Genomic DNA, 25,655 nt, shown 5'->3' on the forward strand with positions numbered 1-25,655 from the left:
TGGACAGTTACTCAGTGCTTTGACAGCCTGAGACACAGACTAAAATTGTGATTGTGGGCTATTAGTCTGCTTGGCTGTAATATTTGTATGCTTTTTTACTCCTTTCCCATAGATTTTAAGTTTAATTGGACTGGCACTGCATAATGTTCTGCTCCCACTTGCTTCCTAATGGTGCATGTGGGCTCTGAGTCTTTTGTTGTTAAACAAGTGTGTTGACTGTGTATGGGTTATTAATTATATACTGTGGCAAAGTGTGTTCCATCCCAGTAACTGGAGCTTTGTCTAAGCCACTGTGTCCTAGGCTAAATATGCCCAAATTGCTGCACTGTGGTGAAGTGGTTTTTGAAAGCTCTTTTGCAGAACTTTGGCTTCACTAAAGCACTCAGATGAGTCAGTTCATGCACTGCCCACTGGATCCCAAAGGTGGAGTTTTGTCTTTCCAAGGGGAGGCAGGTTGCTGTTGGCATGATGTGGATGTGACCACAGGCTTTTCTTGTGAGGGTTCTGAGCAAGGGAGGGCAGGGAAGCAAACAGGTGTGGCTGCAGGTGGCCTTGGGTCGGATTGTACTGGCCAGGTTAAGGGATCTCTTGGGACTGTCAGGGAAATGGACAATCAGGCATCCTGTATTTGCTGTCAGGAAATTGTGAATTATAAAATTATTTGGAGGTTGCTTCTGGGTGCAGAGGCAATGGGAATCTGAACAGTTGCTTTGTTTGGATATTTGAGGGCATTAGGGGCAGAATTTGTTGGTGGGTTTTGTGATTTATTTCTGTTGAGTTGTTATTACATTTACTACTTTAATTTCACCTTGGAAAACAAGTCCAGAACTACAGACCAAAGGTTTTTAAATTTCACATGCAGGCACCTCTCTGCCCTGGCTTGTCTAATGGTCATTTACACTTCATTTGTATGATGGAGTCCAGCACCACAAATCATTTACAGCAGTCAGCACCTCAAGGATTCAACCAGCCTCTGAGTTGTTGAGGTGGTGAGCTGGAAATCAAATGATTTAAATGTTTGCACCCTGCTCAGCTCTTCACAGATGATCTTTCTGCACAGCACAGTGGGAAATGTTACAATAATTAAATCAACACATGATGACGGGCGCTCTGAACTCAGCCTGCACATTTGTGCATGTGTGGTGTTATTGTTTGTTTGTTTTTTTAACAAAGCATTGCACTCTGGAGAAATGATAGTCTGCTTAATGACTGATAACCAGCTGGTAGCTGCATCCTTGTCAAAAAACCTCTTCCCATTTTTTCTGGGTGACTTCAGTGAGGTGCCTGATGAGGCTGTGGGGTTTTCCTCTGATTCTGGGGAAGGAGGCTCAGATAAGCTTGGGGCACGTTGGTGGAGGGGGAAAACCTGCTGGCAAGGCAAACTTCCAACTGTGCTGCAGCTGGGGCAGTGTGTGACAGGGACTTCTGTGGCTGAGTAGGACACATTTACACCTTCTCTCCTTCCAGGGAGAAAAAGGAAAGCCAGCTGGGCCACAGATTCCCTCAGCACTCTTCTGATGGGCATCTGCTCCAGAGAGAGTTTTTCCCAATTACTCTCTTTCCTGGGTCTGGTGTCTCCCCTCCTTTTCACTTTCCAATAAAGAACTTGTTTTTCTCTAGGATTTTGATACAAAAATGCTTTGAGATTTATTTTTTTTTCCATTGCACAGGGAGAGCAGCAGTGTCTGGACAGGTGAGTCATTTGTAGCTGGATCCTGGCTCCCTGTAGCTGGGTGGGACTCTTGTTGTGTTCCCTGGGTCTCTGCTGGGAGGCTGCAGGCTGGGCAGGAGTTCAGTGCCCACTGCTGTGCACAGAGGAGCCCCTCAAGTTCTCTTCCCTAGCACTGAAGCCTTTTCTGCAAGCCATGACTTTTATTTTTCCATTTCTTTTGTACCAGCACAGCCTCATTCTCCCAAGGGTTTTCTCCTTGTGTTTAACAAAGAGAAATGCAGCTGGCACATCCCAGGTGAAGGCCAAATGCTGGGAAAGTAATCTCTTTTTTGGACTTCTTAACTAACCTGGAGGGGGAGAGGCACAGCAGCTCTGAAGCCCTGTGGTGCCATCCCATTTTCAAAGGAGCAGAGCTTTAAGGGAGGGTGGTTTGGGATATCTAATCAAAGGGATGTGAGCAGGGCACATGGGGAGGTCTGTGGGTTGGCAGGAAGCAGTGCAGGTGATGTTTGAGATCTAAGAAGGCAGAGAGGAACTTCAAGAGACTTTTTTTTACCCCCAGGTGGTTTTCATGTTCCCTGTGATGTTAGTCCATTAAAACGCAGATACGTGGTTGGTGGCATCTGTGCCTCTGCACAGAGAATTTCTGAGGAGTTAGGGCACTGATACATCAAGGCTGGATTCAGGAGCAGGAGTGGAGCCTGCTGAGCCCTTGAACAGGGGAAGCTGTGGGATAAGAGCAGCATTCACTTGTGTGTCTGATCACTGTCTGTCTTCAAGGTGTTCCAAGCAAGGTGGAATTGGACACTGTGGGTGTGGAAGTCCAAAGGGTGGTGGGGACAGCAAGAGAAATGTTTTCTTGGCTTTCAGTGTGGGTGTGATATAAATTTAATCTTGGTTTTTAAGCTCTGCTGGTTGTCAATCATAACAGGAGGTGAAGAGGCTAAAACATTTTCCTGTAGTTCTGCAAAAAGTAATCTGGCAGGGGAAATAACTCTGAGTCTCAGCTCAGGTCGAACAGAATTAAGGTGCTGAAGGCTGTCACTCTGCCCCAGAAGGTCACACTCTGCTGGCTCAAACTTGCCTCTCCCTTCTGAAAGTCAGTCAGCAAAATACATCAAATATTGATAGATTTAATCTTACTGTGTAAATGAAGTTCAGGTTGAGCTGGTCCGTGGCATTAGCTGCTGATCTCAGTGGCCATTTCCTCCTGGCAGCCTGGCTTGGCAGGACTGGTGGCATTGAGGACTGACCAAAGAGCAGAACACACAATAAAATGCTCAGATCTGGAAGGAGATGAAGATATAAAAACATTCTTTTTATGTGTTTAAGAAAGCAAACAAACAAAAATGACTGCTGGAAACAAACTGGATCTTTAGGCAGAACATCACAGAAGCTGTGGCCGTGGTGGGATCCAAGGCTTTCTGTACAGCAGGGAAGCTCCTGATGCTGGCAGCACCTCAGAAACCCTGCTCATGGTGGGACCATCCCCCTTGGCCATGCTCCTGGAGATGGAGAGTGGCTTGTGAGGGATGGCTTTCCTCGTGGTGGTGCTTAGAGAGCTCAATCTGCAGCTCCCAAAACCCAAATGATTCTAATGTAGCCTGTTGATTGCTCTCATAATTCCACTGACAGCAAATCCCACTGGGGCTTTTGGCTTGTCCTTCAGCCCATCTCTGCCTCAGTTTCCCAGTAATTAAAGAGGGGGCAATATTAATTGATTGTTTATTATCAGAAAAAAAACTCCTGAGGATCAGTTGGTCAGTATTTAGAGAAGCTTTGAAAGCATCATTACTGCTGTGTGATCCCATCAAGAATAAATAGCAGTTTGGAGTTTTGACCTGTTGTGAGCTTTTAAGGAATAATATTGGTGAAAATCCTGAGTGACTTATGTTTTAAAAGTCTTGGGGGTATGATGATGTTAGTGAGTGAGTCTAAGTCTTAGGGAGAGTATCTGTTGCCTGTTCAGGTGCATTGTGTGTTGATACTGAGGCTGCTCTTCCTTTCAGATATGTGATACATTGAAATATTTTAAATTGGCTTTACCCACTCCATTTTTCTCTTGCAGCAAAAGACAGATGGTATCTGCAAAATAAAGCATCTTTATTCCCTCCCTTACTTTGCTTTTTATCCCATTATCTCAGAAGCTCCAATTTGTGGTGCTGTTTTACTGATACATAGAAACCAGGTGCAGAAAGCAGGTTTCCAAGGACAGGAATGTGGGATGTCCTTCTGTAATGTAACAACTGGGGAGGGCTGTGGAGCATACATCAAGGAATGATTTGAAACTCTCCAGGATTTAAAAAAAAAAAAAAAGCCAACAAAAAATCAGTAGCTTTTTTTCTGTTTTCTGTTATTTATTACTTGGTAATGTATTTCACTTTGAAGTCAGGGTCCAAATGTTGCAACTTCTAGAACTTCCGGCATTTGAAACTGTGGTCTGTGTGTGGTTCCTCCTTGGTGGAGCAGGCAGGCAAATTCTTCCATCCAAAATTAGGAAATCTCTTTGCAAGTTAAAAGTTAAAAATCCCTTTCCAAGTTAAAATCCCTTTCCAAGTTAAAAATCCCTTTCCCCTTCCAGTGACAGAAGACTGGCTGATTTCAGTGATTTCAGGTTGATTAGGAAGAATTGAGGAGATGAAGTAGATGAAGTGACCAGGTTGCCACCCTGACTGTGTGAAGGTCCTGCGCTGCGGCACTGCAGGCTGATGTCTCTGTAATGTCCCTGCCATGGTGTTGAGAGGCTTTGGGAGGGGAGCACCTTGGTTGCTGCAGTTTGTGGCTCTGGTGACAGGGACATTTTGGCTTTGCAGGCCTGAGGAAGGTGATGGTCCGGGCCCACCGGCAGGCCTGGTGCTGGCAGGACGAGTGGTACGGGCTCACCATCGAGGACATCCGGCAGCTGGAGAAGGAGGCCCAGCTGATGCTGGCCCAGAAGATGGCCCAGTTCTGCGGTGAGAACGACCCAGAGCAGCACGGTGTCAAGGACACTGCTGGGGAGAAGGACGTGGAGCCCAGCACGGGGTCACCTGCAGACGCCGAGGACGCCTCTGCCAACAGCGACGCGGCCTCGGGCAGGTCCCTCACCAAGCAATGGTCCACCTCCTCCAAGTCCTCACGCTCTTCAAAGAGAGGAGGTAAGATGCTGCCAGTGACTTGCTCTTCTGAACTCATGGAGGTTGGGCTTTTGGGGGATTGGGCCATGTCTCCTTATGGCAGGTGCCTTTGGGATAATGTGTAGTAGTATTTTGAGTCCTATTAAATTCTTTGCTGGTGCTGCAGGCTCAGTCTTCTCAGGTGACCTGGTTTGGGTTTGGGAAGGTTTCTAATCATCCCATAACTGTGACTCAGTGTCACATGGCAGAGTTGCCAATGTCAAAAGCACAGAATCTGTAAAAACACCACAGAGAAGCAGGCAGGAGCTGGCTGGCAGCACTGGGGCTCAAAAGACAGCCAGCAGCACAGAGTTAGTCCTTGTTACTCAGGAGCCACTGGTGGCTTTCTCAGGCCCTTCCATGGTGTTCCCTTCTGGATATCTGCTTATCATTGATACCTGTGTCACAGAGGTACCTTCTGCGCCACAAGAACCCTATCATTTCAGGAGGTATGTTTGGCTCCATGGGGCTGCACACGGTGAAACATCTCATCAGCTACTGGGGAGATTAAGGCAGGAACCCCCAAAAGTGCATGGAGGCTGCTGCTTTCCCCTGGTGATGGTGTGCAGCAGCTGCTTGGAGACAAAACCTCACTGTGGGATTTGGAGGGACTGTACATTGCCTTTGAAACACCATTCAGGAAGCTTTCAGGATTTTTATGTTAAAGCTCTGCTGTGGATACCCTGTAAGGACTCAGCTTTGAGCTTGGATTTTGTTACTCACCTCTCCCTTGGGACTCACCTCGTTTGCTGTACTTCCCTTCTTTGGACTGTTCTGTACAGAGAGGTGACTCCCTGGTGAGTTACAGCCTCAAGGTTCAAATCTTTAGCAGTTCCCTCTCTGGTTAGCCAAGTGCTGCAGGGAGCAGGGAAATTGCAGCTCTCACTGCAAGAGGGAGAAAAACCTCATGAAAACCCCAAGGGGCAGCATTTCTTCCAGTGATGGTGGAAGGAACATCTGGGTGAGTGAAGCTTCTCCATCTATCATATGCTCTAAATATTGGGAGCTGAGTCTCCATTTTTATTTCCCACTCCATCACTGATTTCATTGCGGGGTGAATGAGAGAGGAGCAGTAGTTTTACCTTGCGATGACTCACTCGAGTGAGCCCCAGGGAAGAACCTACCAGATGCTTCATAAATCACTGCATAAAGATAAAAATACTGGCTACTTTGCCTGCACCAGGATTTGATATTGATGCACCCATCTCCCATTATGCTCTTTGCACAAACCCCCTCTTCCGCTGCTGACATGTTCACTGGGAGCTGGAGTTTTCAGACCTCTCAGAATTTCACTTGAAGGTTTTCACTGGGAGCAAAGCATGAATTTCTTTTCAACTGCAGAATGTCTCAGCTTTTACAAGGAAAAGTAATGAAAGAAATTAATTGTGATGTGCTGGGAAGTACGTCACACAGATATTTTAATCCTCCTTCATGCTGGCAGCACATTACCATATGGAAGCAAGGAGGGCTGTCGCGACGCACCGCCACCTCCAGCTGAAAAAACGCCTTTTCTCCAAAGCTTTTCCCTCTCTCCACCACCCGAGCGAGACCTCTGGTGATGGCAGGACCCTTGCTGCCCTCCCATGTGTTATTAGGTGCTCTATTTTTAGCAACTATTATGCGAGTGCCTTGACGTCACTGGGGCGTGAATGAGCTCTGCTCCGGCACCTCCTCGCTGGCTGCTCGCAGGGTGGGTGCTGGGGGCTGCTGAGCTGTAATTACCTGACTCTGCACAGGGTCTGCATCCTTGTTCCATGTGACAGCCGGGTGGGAGATTAGGAGAATTTTACTTCTATATTCGACTCTGTTGGAACAATAGCACGAAACGGCTCGTGCGGCTGTCACAGTAACCGGAGCCTTTCAGGCTCTTGTACATGCTAAATGAGAACTTGTCAGTCTCCTCAGGTTTTTGCTGGGTGAGGTGGCTGCTGTGAGTGCTTTGTGCGCTCCGTGTCACAGGCACGAGGGGACAAACCCTCTCTCCCATCGCTCTCTGGACAGCGCTCCCCTCAGCAGGCGGCTGTTCTGAGACAACTTCAGCCGAGAAGTGCTCGGGCTGGATGGTTGCTAAATTATATCTGAAAAAAAGAAAAGAAGAAGCCATAATGTGCTTATATATTTAGCTCAGAGAGCTCTGGAGGCGAAAGTGAAAGGGAGTAGGTAGGTGTGGGAACAGGAGGGCAAACAGCACTAAAAGGACTTTGGGGTTTCTCCTTGCTCTGTCAGGACCGCTGCTCCGACAGCTTCCTTTGAAGTAGTCAGATAGCATGTTGTTTAAATCATTCAAGTTTAAAGTTTAAACAGATCTCTAATCCAATTTGTGTGGAAGCAATTTCCTTCCAGAAAACAGATTATTCCTCTCCAGGCTGCTCTGCTGAGCTACCCACCCGAAAGTTAGCGAAGCAGAGGCATGGCTTGTGTGCTGATGAGAGGCACAGAGAGAGCTTCCAATCAGCCTGCTTCCTTCCTAATTGCAAACTTTAAAACCCAGCTGATTTTGCACGTCCTACTAACAATTATAAATAGCTGCCATTCAAAATAGCAGAAGAGTGATCCAAGCAGCTTTGCTTTAATGTAGCATCTTGCTGGCAGGTTCTACCAACAGTAAACAAACAGGATCTGTAAAGCAGTACACTGACATCACACCAGCATCATCGGGGTTTTGTGTTTTTTAATATTGCAGCAGTGAATTTTCTTGGAGAACACATGATTCTTCCTCCAGCAAAGATCATGTTGGGAACTCTCTGTCTTGTGGATGTAGCGTTTCGCATAAAGCTTTTTTGTTTTTTCCAGCAAGTCCCTCGCGCCATAGTATCTCCGAGTGGAGGATGCAGAGCATTGCCAGGGATTCAGATGACAGCTCAGATGATGAATTCTTTGATGCACATGGTATGTGGAGCCTAAATCACCATCGTTTCTTCCCTGAAATGGTGGGGTAAGAGAACGGAAGGCATGAAGGGCGGGGGGTGAGCAGGAAAAAGGCTGAGACTTTTTTGCTTTGAAGTCTTTTCCTTTCTAACCATGATGTGCAGCTTCTTCCAGCGTCACCCAGCAGACTCTTACATTAATGCAGCACCATTTCAGGTGCAGTCTGAGCTGTTTGAGAACAGGGGATCTTGAACAGTCTTAGCCCTAGGGGCTGTATTTTATTTGGTGCAAATAAGTGTGCATGAAATCCAGCAGTACTAACTGGACTGTGGGTGTGTCCTAATGATTCACTGTGACTGATTATTTTTCTAATTTGTTTTTTAATCAGTAAGAGGTATGATTAATTGCCCTGTCTGGGCCTGAAGAGACCCAAATTTGCCTTTATTAACTCCTCATTCTCCCATTCCAAGAAATACCAACAGCGAATGCAACAAGGTGCTTCAGGTGCCAAAATTAATCAGTGTTGATTCCAGAATTCTCAAAGTAATTTTGATTATTAAGAGAACACTGTTATATTTTTTTTTCCTCTGTGAATGTGTGTGTGAAGAAGCTTTGTTCCATTGCACTCATTTTATATATTCTACTTTATGCAAATTTAAGCCTGAAGGGCTCCATCTCTATTGACAACAGATGGACTCTCCTTCTTGCTTGTCTGATGGAAGTGAGAGGTGCAATATTTGCTGATGAAGTTGGGAAATGCAGTTGTTAAAAGATGACACCCCAGTTTTGCAAAACTGATGCTCAGCTGAAATTCAACCTCCCAAAATGGATAGTATCATGTTCCAGAAGAGTTCTCCCATGAGTGTTTAGGCATGGATCTCAAACTGTGGGGTAGAGAGGGGTGTGTTATTGTGGTGAGCTGCACAGCAGCAGCTGAAATGGCTGGGACATGTGTGAGTAGGGATAAATGTGTGTCTCCTGCTGGGAAAGGGAAGGGCCAACTTAGTTTAAGTGTCACTATTTATTAACTTACGTAGCATTTACAACAAGTGAGGGATTTATTGGAGCAATATAAGGGAAGAGGAGTGAGTCATCCAAACGGCACCGGCGCTATCCACACGCTTTTTGCCTTTTTAATTACTCAGTAATAAAACTGAGATGGAGACCGCTCTGCCTGGGATCCAGGGCCCAGGGAATCCCTGGCATGCTCCTAACAGGCCTGGGAAGGGGAATTAACAATAATGAGCCCTATGCACCTCTGTTGCAATACTTGCAGGAGGTTGCTGAGAGTAAAAGCAGCTGCTCTCCTGCGAGCCCATGTACGCACAGTTTGTCCTCTGCAGTCAGCACGGTTGGGTTGGAGAGTCTGTCCCCAAATCTGGTGGGGTTTTGGCCCATGAGTCAAAGCCTTGGCATGTGTGTGTGCAGCTGACAGAGCCCCATCCCCAGGAGGGAGCTCTGGGTGCCCCTTGGCCCGCAGAGCCCGCGGGGCTGTGGGCAGGGCTGAGGCTCCGCTCGCAGCTCATCCTGCCGGGTCGGTGCCATGGGAACTGGCAGGGCTCAGGATGTGAGTCAACAGCCAGCAGAGTTCCTCAGAAGTGCTTCCCATCCACACACACACACATTTCCTCACAGTGCAGTGGGCGTAACCTGAGCCCCAGAAGATTCCTTGTCTCCAGCTTCCCACTCAGCCTCATTCCCTGGTAAAGGTAGTGACAAATACAGTAATATCGAATATCTATCCTGTAATAAATGCTAATAATGGGAGTAATATCCCATTCAGGGATCACTTGAGCAGCAGTAAGGGCTGTAATTAGACCTCTCAAGGAATTAAGTTTAATATTTAGATTAAGTTGCTGGAGGAGCTTAGAGTGCAGTCGTCCTCTTAATTCTCTGCCAGCACGTGTGTTACAGGCCTATGCTTTCCACTTGCTCTGGACAGGCAGCTCCACACCCCTGTGAGCAGGGAAATTGGGATTTACTCAAATTCTTTCCATGGCTGAAAAAGGAAATGGCATGCTGGTACAAAATTTCCAGGTTGCTCTCTTTTTATGGTCAAAGTTGAAATAGAAATTCCTAAAAATAATCAGGCTTTGCTTGGATCTTCACCTAGTGCCCTTCATACAAATTTTTTTAAGCTATTGCTCAGATTTTCTGAAAAGATTAATATATTTCATAATCTTTCTTTGTTCCCCATTGTGGGATTCTTCCAGCTAATTATTTTCTTAGTAACTGTACAGCAATAAGAAAGGGGAAATCCTAGTCTGGGACTCTGAAGATTACAGCTTTTAGATCTTCAAGACATCTGTAATTACTGCTGTTATTATGTTTATAACTCTTTATTAAATTTACAAGGCCAAAATTTTCAGGAAAGACATACTAAGCACAGAGGTATAAATAAATTAGAAAGCACTTAGCCATCGTAGCAGCAAAAGATGCATCCTCAATGGAAAAAAAAAAGAGAGAGAAAGGAGAGCTCCCCTTTGTATGTCTCTTCCTTTTAATTACACTTCTAAGAACATAATATTTTTGGGACTCTTATGCTTTATTGACTATGATTGAACTGAGCCACAGGTTTGGAAGATACTGAGGTAGGAAGGAAAAAGCAGATCCATGTGTGTCTCATCTCCTGAGGAAATCAGCTTGGGGGGTTCACATCCCCTTTATTGCTCCTGCCTTTCTAGGTGTTTGGTCCTTTGAGCAGCAGTGATCCTTGTCCCTTCTTCCCCCAGAGAAATCCCACAGCCCTCAGACAGGGCTGGGAGGGTCCCAGTGGGAATCCTTGTCCTTCCTTGTCCTCCTCTCCTGTGCTGGAGCATTCTGGCTGCTTTGGCACCATCAGAGAGAATGGCAAGGCAAAGGCCAAACATGGTACCATTAAATATCCAGATTGCTTCTTTCCATGTTTTAGGAGTTTTGTTTGTTTAAATCATGCAGCTAGAATGTTTTGTTTACTTTTCAAAAGGTGCTTTGGTTTCTATATAACAAAGCTGGTAAAGTATGTGGCTTATTTTGACTTAAGCTATTCAAATGTGTATAGATTGCACAGAGTTGTGGGTTTTATGTAAAATTCTGGGGTTTGCTTTTTTCTATATACATATTTTTGTGTTTGTGACTCTCAAAAAATCTGTTTTTTAAAGAGGACTTGTCTGACAATGAGGAAATGTTCCCGAAAGAAATAACCAAATGGAGTTCCAACGATCTGATGGATAAGATTGAAACCCCCGAATGCGATGATGTCCAGGGTAATTCTTTTCCAAGTACAAACTGCATGTGCTATTTTACAGTATTTCCAGGCAATTGTCACAGCCTCATTGTGAACAAGGTAAAACTTGTTATCCTCATCTCACAAAGGGAGAAGCTGAGACAGAGCATAAAAATGACTGTCCAGTGCTGCTGGAAAAGATTTGCTCAGTGGGAGCTGGGAAAGCTTTTGATTCTCTTTTATTTTCCACATTGGTTTGGCTCCTTTGTGTGACAGCCAGGATTCTCTCACATAATGATGAAATATCCCAGCTCTGTCTCAAATGACTTGAATTTCTCCTGGCTCTTCTTTCCTTTTGCTCCATCCTTTGTTCCTGGCTGTACCTGCCTCAGTTTTATTTTCTGCTCATCATTATGAAATGGTGAAAGGAAGCTGTAGCTCCTCAGCCAGAGCGGTGCATGGTGGAAGGTGACACTCAGGTTTATTCTACAAAGTCAGTCTGTGTAGGCACAGATGTAGGAATACATCAGATCTCTACTCCCCAGCGTAGTTCAAGCAATTCCTTTTATTTTCCCACAAACCAATCATTTCTGACAGTCGTGCAGGGATTTCCCATTGTTGCCATCCTTAATAAAGCAGCAGTACCAGATCTCTGTAATGAGAGAAGAGTTCACTGATGTCCTCAGCTCTTAGCCAGGTTAGGAGAAATTGCTGGAAAATAAATGACCCAGCATTGCCCAGGCTTCTCAGGTGGAAGGAGGCAGGAAGGAGGGAGAGGATGATTTGATGAAATAATGAAGGAGATGTGAGGCATTGGAACAAGCAGTGTCTTTATGGAAGGATGATGGAAGGTCTTTGCCAAAGAGCATCTGGAGTGCTGACATTTTCCACCTCTGTGCTTCCAGGTGACTTGTACCAGGAGACATCAGCAGAGTACCACGTTGGCTCCAGCGTGGAGAGGCTCAGCATCATCGAGGTGAGTGCTTGGGCTGCTTGTGAAGAGATCTGTGCTGCTGGAATGGCTCTGTGTGGGATAAATGGGTCCCTTTGCTGTGAGCAGTGTCTTGTCTCCATGTGCTGCTGAGCCCCAGGAACACCTGTGTGTGTCCTTCTGTAATTCTGATTTAAGGGGTTTTTCACCCATCTTTGGAACATCATCTAGAAAATGCTGTGTAGTTTGCAGGCAGCATCAGGTATCCAGCTGGAAAAAACTGTGGAGAGCAGAGCAGCTCAAGGGTAGAGCTGTCCTACAATGCCAGATGAGCAAGTGTGGGAGTGGGAGAACAGGTTCCTGCAGCACCAGGGTGCAAAGGACAGCACTCAGCTGTAGCCCACAGCATGGAGCTGCTCAGAGTCGTGTTTGGAATCCAGTTACAGCACAGCCTGGGGCAGTACTCTGGGCAAAATAATAAATAAATAACAGCACACCGAGCCAGCCCAGCCCAGCTCTCTGCAGTTCAGAGTGCTACTCAGACACCCCAGGCTGGCTGTTCTTGTCCTGCCCTTGAGCAGCTGCCTGTCTGTGCTGCAGGGGTGGTGCAGCTGCTTTGCAGAGTGCCTGCATTGGGTCTGAGTGGTCCATCAGAGATCATGAGTTCTGGAATTACTGTCTGTGCCAGGCTCTAAGTTCATGGTGGTTTGGCTTTTCCATAATAGACTGAGAGCTCGAGGGCTGTGAGGAGAGTGGGTGGCTGGGAGGGGAGCAGCTCTGGCCACCTCAAAATAAGCAAGTCACAGCCCTAAGATTTCTCTTGGAGCTCAAGATGGTGTGGGAAATTTGTCTTCCTCAGAGGGCTGTGCAAACTCAACCCCCTCCTGTTTCTGCCTTCATTTTAGAAAAAGAACAGACTTCAAAGCAAGATGAAAAAGACAGTTATTTGTAGTTGTTCACAAGCTGTCTGCTAAAATAGTATGAAATTCCTGTGCCACCAATTGCAATGATTTTCAGGTTAAAAGCTCCCCTCACTTGAAGGTGGTTCAGGATTTAGGTGTTTTAAGAGGCTCCAGATCTTACAAGGAAGTTCTGAATAGTTACCTCCACCCTTAAACTGATCAGCAGTTCCCCACTTCCTTCAGAGCAGAGGGTAATCAACTGAAAGGTGCCTCCAAAGCACTGCTGATAAACTTCTGCATGACCTGAGCTTGGTGACTCATGTTGTTCTCCAAATGAACACTTAAAACACTTGTCTGGAAGCAGAACAGGTGCTGAGAGTGCTCCTCCTGTGCCTCCAGCCAGGGAAGGGTTCACTGTGCAGGTGCTAAAACTGGAGTCAGAGGAGGTTTGAAGAGCAGCATGGATACAGTGCAATGGTGCTAAATAATTCAAGGCCATTCTTATGCAGGAGGTCTGGAAAAAATCATTATTACAGACTTGGATGAGAATTTTAATACTTCTGGTGGGCTGTGTAGTAAGACAAGCTTTAACATTATCTGGCAAAAATGTGATGTGGTTGTTAGGCTGCTAATGTGTGCCTGGGCATGCTTTCCTCCCACCAGCAGGTCTGTCAGGGACTCAATCACTGCTCAGAGGACAACAGGTGACTGAAGATGCTCGAATTAGAACAATTTGCCAAATGGAAAACACTGCTGCCCTCCATCCTTTCCTCACCCCTCTCAATGGCAGCAGGGAGTTGCTCAGGGTGTTCTCAGATGTCTCTGCTGGCACAGGGGGCAGGTACAGAGGGTTTGCACAGATCTCACAGATGTAGGATGGAGGATTTGAGTCCGTGTGGGAGCTGTAAACACTGAAAGCCCTGATAGCAAATAGATATTAAAATAGTTACTGCTCTGCTGTGTTACAGGATGTGCACATAGATGCTCTTGTACCTGCCTGGGGCATCAGGACAGGGCTTACAGCTCTTCTGGCAGGGCATTAATGATGAAGATACAATTCCCTCCTTCCCCCAAATTACAGCCTGTCTCTTTGGGCAAGGAATTGCTTCAACACAATAAGCAAATCACCTGGGCAGCCAAATTAAAGTCCCTCACAGTGTTCATGCAGCAGTCTCCCAGCCACATGCTGGCCATTCTGTGGGTTATGGTGTCATGAACTTTTTTCAGTTCCTCTCTTGCAACAGTTTAAGCAAATCTGAAATCTTGTTTATAACTTCTGTGTTAGGCAAACATGCAATGACTGATCTTCCCACAACTTCTCAGTAACTTGCCACTTGCTGACCTGTTTGACCTCATTTCTTAATTTTGCTGAATGTGTTTCACTGCCAACTGCTTCAGCTGAGCTCAGCACCCCACAAAAAACAACTTATTTCTGTATTTTTCCACCCTAATATACACAAGGATGTCTTCACTGCTGCCATGTCTTACCTGGATACAATTTTATGCAGGTTTTTTAAAATTTTTTTACTTTCAGCATTCCTTCTGCTTCTAACAAGTCAGACTAAAGCTGTGTGTGCATTTGTGCATGCATAAGTGTTGGATAAGAGACTTGGAAGGAGTACTCAGGTTCTCAACATTGTATTGTGGTGTATCTAATGGCCTTTGCCATAAATTAATTTGCCATAAATTAAGCACAAGTCAGACCCCTTTGAAAAATGAGCATTTCTGTGTGCTCTCTTCCATCCCCACCTAGGATGAAACAGTGCAGCCATTAATGCAGCCAAGTAAAATCCACGTCCTCCTCTTGGTTCTCCATGGAGGGAACATCCTGGACTCAGGAAGTGGTGACCAGAGCTCCAAGCAAGGGGATGTCAACACCATCACCACTGTGTTTGACACAGTGATGAGGGTGCATTACCCAGCTGCTCTGGGACACATTGCCATCAAACTTGTCCCTTGCCCAGCCATCTGCTCTGAAGCATTTTCCCTGGTGTCCAGGTAAGTTGATGCTGCTTTATCATGGAGTGGAGGTTTTTTGGGAGTTTGTTTTGTTTTGTTTGTTTCCCTGAGGTGTTTTGCATGTAGCACTGGGAGCTCTGACCATGCTTTGGGAATGCATTTATTAATGTACCAGCCAGGCATTCAATCTCGATTTCATACTTAGCTGCAGTGAATGCAGTAATCATGCAGCACAAGTTCTGAGATTGATTTATTCTAATTAATCCAATAAATACTAAGGGTTTAATTCCTTGTCTGGAGGTTGTTCTGTCAGTGTAAGTATGTTGTCCTTGAAGATTTACGTTTGATGGGAGGGAAAGATTTATTAAGCTCTCACCCATTCACAGAGGAATAAATGGCCTTTCTGTCTTGAGGCTTTTTTTTATGAACCACAACACTTGACTGTACTGCCTGCAAGTTGTTTTCCCCATGTTCCCACTGTCTGTTGCCTTCTGCAGCCTCAGCCCCTACAGCTATGATGAGGGCTGCCTGTCCAACAGCCAGGATCACATTCCCCTCGCCGCGCTGCCCCTGCTCGCCACGTCCTCCCCGCAGTACCAGGAAGCCGTGGCCACTGTCATTGTCAGAGCCAACCAGGCCTACAGTGAGTTCATCAAATCCCAGGAGGGCACCTCCTTCAATGGCCAGGTGAGCCAGGGGCTGCTCAGGCACAGCCAGAGCAAGAACAAGGGAAGCAATTTCCTTCTGAAATTGTCTTTGCCATAAATCTCTCAGGAGGGATGGGAATATGACAGTGCTGGGCTGCAATAAGGAAGTGCTGTGCTTTCCATTCCTTCCTTTCTGAGAGGGAGGGATTATTGCTTGTGTGCTGTCCTGAACCTTTGGGACTTGAAGCAAAGCTTGAGTTTGTGTTCAGAAATGAAGCTCCAAAGCTGTGAAGTTAATCAGGTTTCAGTGTGACACACCGTGCCCAAGCAGGAATGTTGCCTTTGTTACTAAACGTGATCTCATCCCCATTGCAAACCAAGGCTGTTTAAGCATTCCTGGCTTTAAAGGACCTTCAGCAGCTCGTGCTGGAGCTGTACACCCATGGGTTTATTTTGTGAGGCTGTGCAGCTGCTGCACCTCATAAAGAGCACAACTGAGCCTCACACCTCTGAGCAAAGTGACTCCCCAGCCCCACAAGGGCAGACATTAGAGGAGCTCTCACATGTGGTTTATTCACTCGGAGCTTCTTCCCAGCCCTCTCCTGCCCAGGGGTCTTGGTGCTTTACTGTGCCTATCTGCTCATAGCCTTGCAGGCAGAGCACTGTTACCCCTCAGGATACAAATGGGCAGAAGCTTCCCTGAGGGAGCACAGGAGCTGGCAAGGGGGATCCAGCTTGGCTTCTGCAGTCAGCACCAGGATCAGGGCTCTGTGTTGCTGTCCTGTTGCTCCAGTTGGCTGGTGGGGACAGCCAGGACACCTGAGCTGTGTGAGAGAATGGGAGTGTGCAGGCAGTGATGGATTTCACTGCCTGAGCAGTTTTACTGATGGAGGCACTGAGCATCCTGTCACTCCAGCCTGCCCAGCTGTAATCCAGCTCCCTGTCCAACTGTTAGTTCTAAACTGAAGTCAAGGGGCTTCTTCTCTTAATTTCCTTTTCATTCCTCTCCCTGTCCTCCCCTGCTTCTGTTTCCTGTCTCAGGTCTGCTTGGTAGGGGACTGTGTTGGGGGGATCCTGGGATTTGATGCCTTGTGCTACAGCAACCAGACCGTGTCCGAGAGCCAGAACAGCAGCCGGCGAGGGAGCGTGGTGAGTGTCCAGGTGAGGCTGGCCCCAGCTCCTCCACAGGGCCTGCTCTGGGTGAGGATCTCTGAAACAGCAAACACTCTGCTCCTTATCAGTGGCAGACATGTCTTAAGGTACATATAGGGTGTCAGTTTGGGTGTGTTTGCTCTAAACAGGGGTGTTTCACCCTCTGGTGTGAAGCATCACCCACACTTCAGGGAGTAATTGGGCCTGAGATTCTGTACTGGCCTCAACTGGATCTTGGGGTAAATGGGGAAAGGAGGAGAGGAGGGAGGTGTTACCATGTGGGTGTATTCTTAATTCAGCTAAATTCATCCATTTCAAATCCCAGGATACCGACCTGCTGTCTCCTGGGATAACGGTGAACAACAGCCACTGTTCCAATGGCTCTAATCTGGAAGCCAGCAGACATCTCAGCAGGAGCAACATTGATATTCCTCGTAGCAATGGAGAAGATCCAAAGAAGCAGCTGCCACGAAAAAGGAGTGATTCATCCACCTATGAGCTGGACACGATAAAGCAGCACCAAGCCTTTCTTTCAAGGTAAGATTTGGAAGGAGCAGATCCAGCAGTGTTCTGGAGCTGGGGGTGGTGTGTCTGTGGAACCTGAGTGTTGCTTTGTCATCCTGTGATAAGCAAGGTGTAGGAAAACAATTTAGATTAGAGAGTTATCGATTTCAGTGTGTTGTATATGCAGAAAAAAAAAGAATTAACAGCTTTCTTGCTGAGTGGCACTGAGAGAATCCAGCTTCTCTACTGCATCAGTGGTGCAATGGCAAGAAGCCCTTTGAGCTGTTGTGTGACAGCCAAGGCAGTCAGGGAGCTGCTGCTCTGCTGTGCTCCAAGTGTGGGATGGAGGTCAGAAAGCAAATGGAGAAATTGTGTAAGGGAACTCAGTGAAGCAGAACTGGGAACCCAGTGTTGTATTCATTTTAAAGCATCTCTGAAACCTGATTTTGAGTTATTCTGTCCCCTGCCACAGCTGCTTCATTGCACCAAGGACATGTTTCAGATTTGTTACTCACTGTTGAAGCCCCCAGTATCACATTTTTAACCTTTTTCAAATGGACATTCAGAAATGTGTCTGTTAACATAACCCATGGAATTTTCACAGCAGTCTGCCCATGGCCTCTGGTCATTCAGGGATTATTTCTGTAAATCCAGAGGAATTTTCTGACTGAATCTTCTTCAGTCTCTGAAACTGGACAGCCCAGAGCTTTTTCTCCTGCAGGCCTGGAGGAACTGCAGTAAAAATGCTCTTAATCCTTCTTCTCTCATGTCCAGGAACTGGGGAGCAGTGTCCCCCACAGCAAGCCCTGTTACCTGCATTGCAGCTGCACCCAAGGCTGTTCCTTTGTGCTGAAGGCTTCCCCTGCATTTCTCCCCCTCCATCACTGCTTGGAGTCAGTGTTTCAGCACAGGGATTTGTGTTGTCCTGCCATGTCAGGCCCCTTTGGTAAATGATTTATGGGAGGGAGAAGGTATCAAGTGAATGTTGTTGGTGCACAGAGATAGGATATTCAGAAAGACAGCTGCATTTACAAATCCCCAGTGAGGTTCTTGGATATTTCCAGCAGGTTAATAAAAGGCAATCAGGCTCTTGTTCTTGCCTCCTCAAAACAGTCTCCTGTATTACAGGGAAAATATGAGTTGTGCAAAAATGTGCTGATTTTCCTCCTTGTTATTGACCTCAGGGGCACAGACTCAGTTAAGGAAATCAGGCAGGCATCTTGATGCATTTTTGCACCTATTTTAGAATAAGTGCTGGGCCTGATGTGGATAATGGATTGCTCATTTTGTTGTTCCAAACAGCTTTGTGCTGGTCCTTCCTGTTCCATCTCTGAAGGGCTCTGCCTGCACCCAGCACACAACACTCGTGACTCCCTGGCATTCGGGGGGGTGACAGATTGGTGCATCTTCACTTCTTAAAGAGTTTTACATGGTTTTAAACCTCCCTTTAGACCTTGGGCTAAAAACTAGTGTCTTCCCAGAGCTCAAAACCAGGATTCCCTGAGGGAAAGGGGCAGGTTGGGGCTGTGGTGGGAGCTCTCTCTGTATGTGTCTCACTCAGCTCTGTGGTGCAGGGGAAGCTGGGGAGCAGAGATTCACCTCACCCATGGTGCAGGAGAGGCTGTGGAGCATGGGTTCAGCTCATCCCTGGGGCAGGAGAGGCTGGGAAGCAGGAATTCAGCTCATCCATAGTGCAGAAGAGGCTGGGGAGCAGGAATTCACCTCGTCCCTGGGGCAGAGGAGGCTGAGGATCAGGGATGCACTCGTCCCTCCCTGCATGTCAGCAGGACGTCTCTCTCACACCCATCCCTGGACCTTGTTCTCCCAGCCAGCACCAGCAGAATGCCCATTGGCCTCTGCCATCAAGGAATGATTTTTCTCATTATTTTTCTTCAAACCAAGCCCTGGTGTGATGTGGCTTTGAGCAGGAGGTTGGCAGAACAGAGCCAGGTTTTCCTGCAGGGCTCGGCAGACTGGCAGCCTGGCACACAGGGACCTTTCTGTCCGTGCCCACTGCAGATTTCAGACTGTGCCAAAGACTCTCATTTTTATTCATGTATCAGACCTACCCACTTCTCTGGGATAATGCCCAGCAAGCCAGAGCAGCATCTGGAGAGTACAATCACACATTTATTTTTAAATTCAGTCCTTCTGCACAACTACATTATTTCTGGCTGTGCCGTACTTGTATTATTGTAAATGAGTTGATTTGCTTCTGAAATCCATAAGCTCTTGTTTAATTAATGCACACAGTACATCTGCTGCTCTTTAAAGGGAGAACAGGGCACTGCAGGTTGCTTGGAGCATGACAGATCCAGAGTTCCCCTTGGCTCTCATTTCCTTTGATTGCTGAAAAGGCAATTCCAAGTTCCCGGCAGAAGGAGTGAAGGTGCCCAAATTGCTCCGTGCTGTGCCTGCTCTGCTTCTTCCCTTGCCCAGGAAGAGATGCTGTGGGAAGCTGTGTGGAATGCACCAAACAGCCCCTGCACCCATCCTGCCCTGGGGACAGCTTTTCCTCTGGATTCCCATCTCTGTCACCCTGCCTTCAGTGAAACTGAGCTGTTCTAAATGACTTTGCATTCCTCACACACCGCAAACTCACTGTGTTACATCTTGTTAGCTGAAGCAATTGTAGCTCCACCAAAGGTGGCTTGTTCTCAGAGCTGTTTCAGGGCTCTGCAGCCTCGTTTGCATCACAGAAACAGGAACAGGCTCGTTTGAGCTGTCACTGCTGTAACCTCGTGTTCCTCCCGTTTTGACACCACTGTTTTGACTCCCCGTGATGTGTGTGTGTCTGGCATAAGTAACTGATCATTCCCAGGCTGGGAAACAGGAGAGCAGAGCTGTGCATGTGCCTGTGTGCAGCCCCAGAGGGAACACAGCAGCACAGCAGGAACAGGAGGAGCTTCAGCATCCTCTGGGAGCAACGTTCAGCACTGGAGCTGTCACTGGGATTATTCCTTGTTTGCCGTGGCAGGAAAGAAAAGTCTGCCTGAAACCTGGTTTTCTTCCCCAAAAGTGTGAGCATTGCAGCTTCTCCAGGGCTGTGGCTGTGTCTAAGGGGTCTGTGAGCAACTGCTCTGTGCTGAGGATGTGGAACAGCCCTGTTTGGGGACCACAGCACTGCTGGGCTGTCACTGTGCTCAGAAATAGCCATGCTGAGCCAGAGCTGTTGCACATGAGGATGTGACAAGTTCTGGTCACCACCTGGGATTTTGTTCTGGGGCCACAAAGCCAGCAGGAGACTGTTGGATCTGCATCATTCCCAACTCCAGGCCTGTAAACCCTTTATCCAACCCATCTCTTATGGTATCCATTTCTCCTACACGTTTTATAGAACCTGTTCTGATGCTTTTTTAAGTGTTTGCAAATACCCTCTTAAGGCACTGCTGGTACTGCCTTCAACTCTCTGCTTCTACTTATAATGAGGTAACCCAGTACAGCTCTCACTGGAATCTGCACAACCTGGAGAGCAAAGGAATTTGCAGCTTTGTGCTTTTGGGTGGGAATAGAAGCATCTCAGAAAGCCTTTTGTGAACCAGGTTATCAGTGTTACGCATCTGTCATTTCATTTTCCCAGATTTACACTGCAGAGAAGCTACTCTTCCTAACATGTGGGTGGATTCCCAGGATTTTCACCTAAGCAATCCTGCTGCTTCTTCTTCAGTGTCCAAGGAAAATGGGAATTTATATCTCTGTGTTAAACCTGTGCATTGCCTAGCCTGCACAAGACTGAGGTGGAATTTTGCAAACAGATTTGACACCTGAGAGAGGGAGGAAAAGCTGGACATGTTCTATATAGTAGCTGCAACCACGATTTTGACTCCTTAAAAAAAAAACATTTTGAGGAGGTGGTGTGTAAATGAACTCACCTGAAGCTTGGATTTGTACATATAAATGATGCCAGAGCAGTGGGGTCACTGTGGGTTGATTAGTATAGTTCTTTCACTGAAGAGATAGAAATTATATCCACTGTCAATCACCAATCCATGTTTTAATTATGAAAATACAGTGAGGATATGATTCAGACTTAATTTTCTGTTCTTGTCCCAGTTTACATTCTAGTGTCCTGAGAAACGACCCCACATCCAGGAGATCCAGCAGCTCCACGATGCTGGATGGAGGAAATATTGGCAAATTTGACTTTGAGATCACAGACTTCTTCCTCTTTGGGTCTCCCCTGGGTCTGGTGCTTGCTCTGAGGAAAACTGTGATTCCAGCTCTTGACAGTAAGTCCTGGTGCCAGCTGCTCCCTTGGTGGGTGGGGTGAGCACCTCCTGCTGCACTCACAGGGGTCTGGTGAAACCCAAACATTTCTGTATCTTGTTTATTGCTCTGTAAAGCAGCAGATCTCCCTGTGCTCTGTGCACCACTGATACCATTTCCAAACAGGAAAAGCACTGAGCAGCTCTGGAGTCTGTAAACTGTAATAAATTGTTTCAGTTGACTAAACAAGGAGATGAGAGAGTGATAAATGATAAATCTTTTGCAATTTTGTAACCTGACAGTTGTCATTTTTCAAGACAAATATTTACAGTATTCTAACAAGCGGTGTTTTGATGCTTGAGGGATTTTTTTTCTTTGTCTTTTCAGTCTTTCAGCTCAGACCAGCTTGTCAGCAGGTCTATAACCTGTTCCACCCTGCAGACCCATCTGCTTCACGCCTGGAGCCTCTTTTGGAGAGGAAGTTTTACCTTTTGCCCCCCTTCAATATCCCCCGGTACCAGAGGTTCCCGCTGGGCGACGGCAACTCTGCAGTTCTGGGTGAGTCCTGGATCCACATGGGCTGCTAAAGGTTACATGAATTGGAAATGGTGAGAAGGAGAACTGGCCCTGTAGCATTAGCTTGCTCCTGGTTTACCAGAAAAGGGATTTTCTTGCAGTGAAATCAGTGCCTTGTGTCGTGTGTGCCCTCTGTTTGCCACACAAACAGCTGCTGAGGGTCATGAGGTGGTGATCTCCCTGTGAAGGCTTCTGTTTTACACCCAGACTGGTGCTCGTGGTGGAGTGTGAATGAAACACAACTGAGTTGGCAGAATTTAGGACTTGGAGGGAGCAGAGTCGACCGTGAGATGATGAGATGATTTACTTGTTTGCATCCCCTTTGTCTAATATTTGAATCATGCACGACTAAATGAAGATTGTATAACTAGAACTGGATAATTCTGGTGATCCCCTCTGCATCATTTTAAAGTTGAAAGTCCAAAGAAGTGGCCTTCTATATGATTAGTGTCTTCAAGTTTGTAATTGCTCAGTCTAGGGCCTGATTTTTTAGATGGGCACAAACTAAACCCCATGTTTGATGAAGTGAATAAAATTCTTTCTGCAGGCCCCACTCACTTGTCAAATTTAGCCAAGATCTTGCTGCAACACTTTTTAAAAATGGATCCACCCACAACTGCATTTGTACCCAGGCCAGTTACAACAGCTCAGGGAATCTATAGCAACTTGAAGAGCAATTTGCTTTTTGGGTGTATTCTAGGTATCAGCTGCAAGGGGCTTATTACAAAATATGCAGCTAAGCATCTTGCCTTCATTCTCTTAAATACATTCCAGAGCCCCTGTTGTCACTGAACCCAGAGGTAGAGCCCCCATTGACACCAAACCTGTGTTCTGGTTATCATTGGACAGCAGCAGGAATATTAGAGCCTCCCTGGACCTCTGAGCTGGCTGTGTTTGGAGAGACACTTGCTATGCAGTGAAGTTAAACAGCCATTAGCTCTCCTATGAGAAGGGCAGAGTGATGGCAACACCTCCAGGTCTGAGCCTTGTTATTTTAAGAGATACTGCTCTGCCTTCATGAATAAAACTGACAAAAAACAACTTTAAATTCTCTTTTTCCTGTAAGACAAGGCCTCTTCATTTGCTTATCAGAAAGTAACAGGCCATTCCTTTCCATTAGAGTCCGTGTTGTGATGGACACATCACCCAGAAGGACTAACCATGATTCACCAAGCTGCTCCTGAAGTTGGTGTTCACTGGAGGGCACTCCAGAAAAGTTAATTGCTGCTATAATTAAGCTGTGTGTTTTGCAGATCACGTAAAATTCAGGTGCTCAGTTATAATTGGTTTTGTACAAAACCTTGTGTAACGCTGCTTGTGCACATCTCCTCATGCAGGCAGCTTTTTTGGGAGCCCACAGCTCAGAAAGCCTCTCAGGCTGTTTTCCCCCATTTTCCCATCTGTACTAAGTGCTGGTCCCTGTTCCATTTCAATGAACTTGCAGAGTAAAATCAAACTCACATCCCTGCTTACTCCTGTGCTTTGCACTGTGTAGGCTGTGAGTCTGATTCTTCCCTTACTGCATATTTTTTTCCACTCATAGTAAAAGATATTTCTCTGGATCTGCAGTGTATTTATGAATTTGGCTTAGGAGGGGGTGAAGATGCCTCCCTTTTGTTGTTGAAATGCCATCGTTGTGTTCTCCTCTGCTCCCAGTTAATCTCTGATGTTGGTCTGTTTGGAAATCACCCATTTTGTTTCTTTTACTCTATTTGAAGGTTGTCTGTTCATTGAAGACTCATAATTAAGTGCTGGGGTGTAACTGTTTGTATGTTTAACACTTTGTGGCCTCATGTCTGTTGTTCTTTGTCCTTCTGTTATGTTTTTTTTTTCCCCATCTGCTTCTAGTTGAGACAATCCAGAACAATCCCATCCTCCTCATGGAAAGTAGCCCTCTGGGTGCTCTCCAGCACCAGGACAGCTTCATGGAAACAAGTATCCCTGTTCCTGTACTGAATTGGCAAGATGTTTCCAATAAAAGTGCTGGTTGTGCTGAGTGTGTGTAATCTACACTTTTGTATTGTCTGTGGTGTTGGGTTCTTGGGGTCCTTTTTTGGAGATCACACTGTTGCCTCCTGGAGCTGAAACCTCCGTGCTGTGCCTCAGGCTGTGCCACACAAAATCACCTCTGGGGATCACACGTGGCTCTGGGAGAGCCTCTGTGGAGAAAAGGGCTTGGGGTTATAAATTCTGTCCCATTCTGGAGTTGATGCTGGAGGGGAGCTGCTGCCTTGCAGGGACTGGTTTGCTCTGTGCTGCTGGAAAGGGCCTTTGGCAGAGACAGCCCCTGCTGGCCCTGCTGCTGTGGGGCAGCATCCCTTGGGAAAGGTGTCCTGCAGCCACCATGCCCGGAGCTCCCCTCGATGTCCGTGTCTCACCAGATTTTGTCCCTTTTGGGTATTTCCTCTTTGGACCCTCATGGCTCTGCTGAGCACAGCACTGAGGCTTTCAGACCCCAGGGTGGCTCTCTGTTGGTTATTGAAATTCATTTCTTGTCTCCCGCCTTAAAAGCAAAGTTTGATGCGTTTGTTTTGCCTTATTTTCCATCATCAATGCTGCATGGCCTCATTTATTCTGATTGTGGCTGGTGCTGCATCTGCAATTTTGATGAGATTTGCCTTTGTTTTGGTTTTTTTCTTCCCTGCGTGTCTCACTTGCCCATTCTCGTTCCTTTCTCGGTGTTTTGCATTGAGAGCTGGGTTCTGCTGCCCTCTCTGTCTCTAACAAGCTGACCCTCACTGTCCCTGAGCAGTTTGGGCTCTTATGTGGTCATACAGGATGGCAACATCACTGAGTTTTCCCAGTGGTCTCTCCTCTGGCTCCTGGATTTTTAGGTGTGCTGTGTTGCCTGTGCTGTGAGGTTCTGTGGTAAAGCAGAGGGAAAGGATCTGGTACTATTAATTAACCACTTTGGAGGTTGCCTGGTGAAATGCATTTCCCTGTGAGCTGGTACTGCCTGTGGTCAGGACAGAGCTGTAGGAGCACCCCTTGCCTGTGCCCAATTCGATGGTCTTTAAGGTCCCTTCCAACCCAAACCATTACAGGATTCTATGATTTTCTGCTTTTTACATTGTGAGTCAAGACCGCAATGTGTCCAAACAATTCTTGATGTGAGTGTAGCAAGTGCTGAATCCCAGTTCAGCCACTGGACTGCAGGAGCTTTCCAAAATCACCAAAACTGGTAGACAGCAGAAATCTGTTGCTCTTGGTCTCAGGGTAGTGACTGCAGAGTGCCCAGTGCAAGCAGGGCCTGTCTGGCTTTTCTGTGGTTTTTAATATTTTTGTTTTTATTGACCTGTACATATTTTTTGATGGCTTTCAATATTTCCCTCTTTGGTGCAATGGCTCAGTCTCCAAATAGCCCATACCAAAATCTGTCTTTCAGGTACCCCAAGGAGTTACCTGAGAGCATGTCTCAGGGCTGTTACCTTATAAGAATATTGATAAATGAGGCCAAAAGTGAAAGAGCACAGCACCAAAATGAGTATTAAAGATTGGTGCAGTGAACACGGGCACCTCTGTCCCCACTGAGTGACAGAGGAACAGCTCACCTTGATAAAGGTCTTGCTGCTGCTGGACCTTCTGGATGCACCTCTGGGTGCAGGAGGCTTCCGTGGGTCCTGTTAGGGACACCTGGCTGCAGGTGCTGGGGTCTGTCTGTGACACCCCACCCTGGTCACCACAGTCCCCAAGAAAGCCCCCTTGGTTTCAGAATTGCTGCTCAAGAGACATGATGCAGAGAATTCACAAATTCAGGAAATAGCTTGTTAGCTTTGTGGGTTTTTTTCTGCAAGTCAGGTCTCAGTATTTTCTTTGGAAGTTGCTGTCACTGCAGCTTTGGTGTGGAGGAAGCTTTTCTGAGTGGGTTGTAATGCATA

General features: G+C 46.6%; 1 protein-coding gene across 5 annotated transcripts in view; it reads left to right on the forward strand.

Moving 5' to 3' along the window:
* PITPNM2 (phosphatidylinositol transfer protein membrane associated 2) overlaps positions 1 to 25,655 on the forward strand; it is a 124,108-nt gene that overhangs the window by 80,200 nt on the left and 18,253 nt on the right. For 3 of the 5 annotated variants that reach the window (XM_058037149.1, XM_058037144.1, XM_058037145.1), the window contains exons 7-17: positions 4,486 to 4,809; positions 7,621 to 7,716; positions 10,836 to 10,940; positions 11,806 to 11,876; positions 14,487 to 14,731; positions 15,190 to 15,379; positions 16,381 to 16,500; positions 16,817 to 17,028; positions 21,049 to 21,224; positions 21,589 to 21,759; positions 23,626 to 23,775. In XM_058037149.1, coding sequence (XP_057893132.1) covers positions 4,486 to 4,809; positions 7,621 to 7,716; positions 10,836 to 10,940; positions 11,806 to 11,876; positions 14,487 to 14,731; positions 15,190 to 15,379; positions 16,381 to 16,500; positions 16,817 to 17,028; positions 21,049 to 21,224; positions 21,589 to 21,759; positions 23,626 to 23,775 — 1,860 coding nt within the window. The remainder of the gene's footprint in view (positions 1 to 4,485; positions 4,810 to 7,620; positions 7,717 to 10,835; positions 10,941 to 11,805; positions 11,877 to 14,486; positions 14,732 to 15,189; positions 15,380 to 16,380; positions 16,501 to 16,816; positions 17,029 to 21,048; positions 21,225 to 21,588; positions 21,760 to 23,625; positions 23,776 to 25,655) is intronic. The other 2 variants (XM_058037147.1, XM_058037148.1) reach the window with 1 other exon arrangement.

Source organism: Melospiza georgiana, chromosome 18 (genome assembly GCF_028018845.1).
Source record: "Melospiza georgiana isolate bMelGeo1 chromosome 18, bMelGeo1.pri, whole genome shotgun sequence".
NCBI lineage: Eukaryota > Metazoa > Chordata > Aves > Passeriformes > Passerellidae > Melospiza > Melospiza georgiana.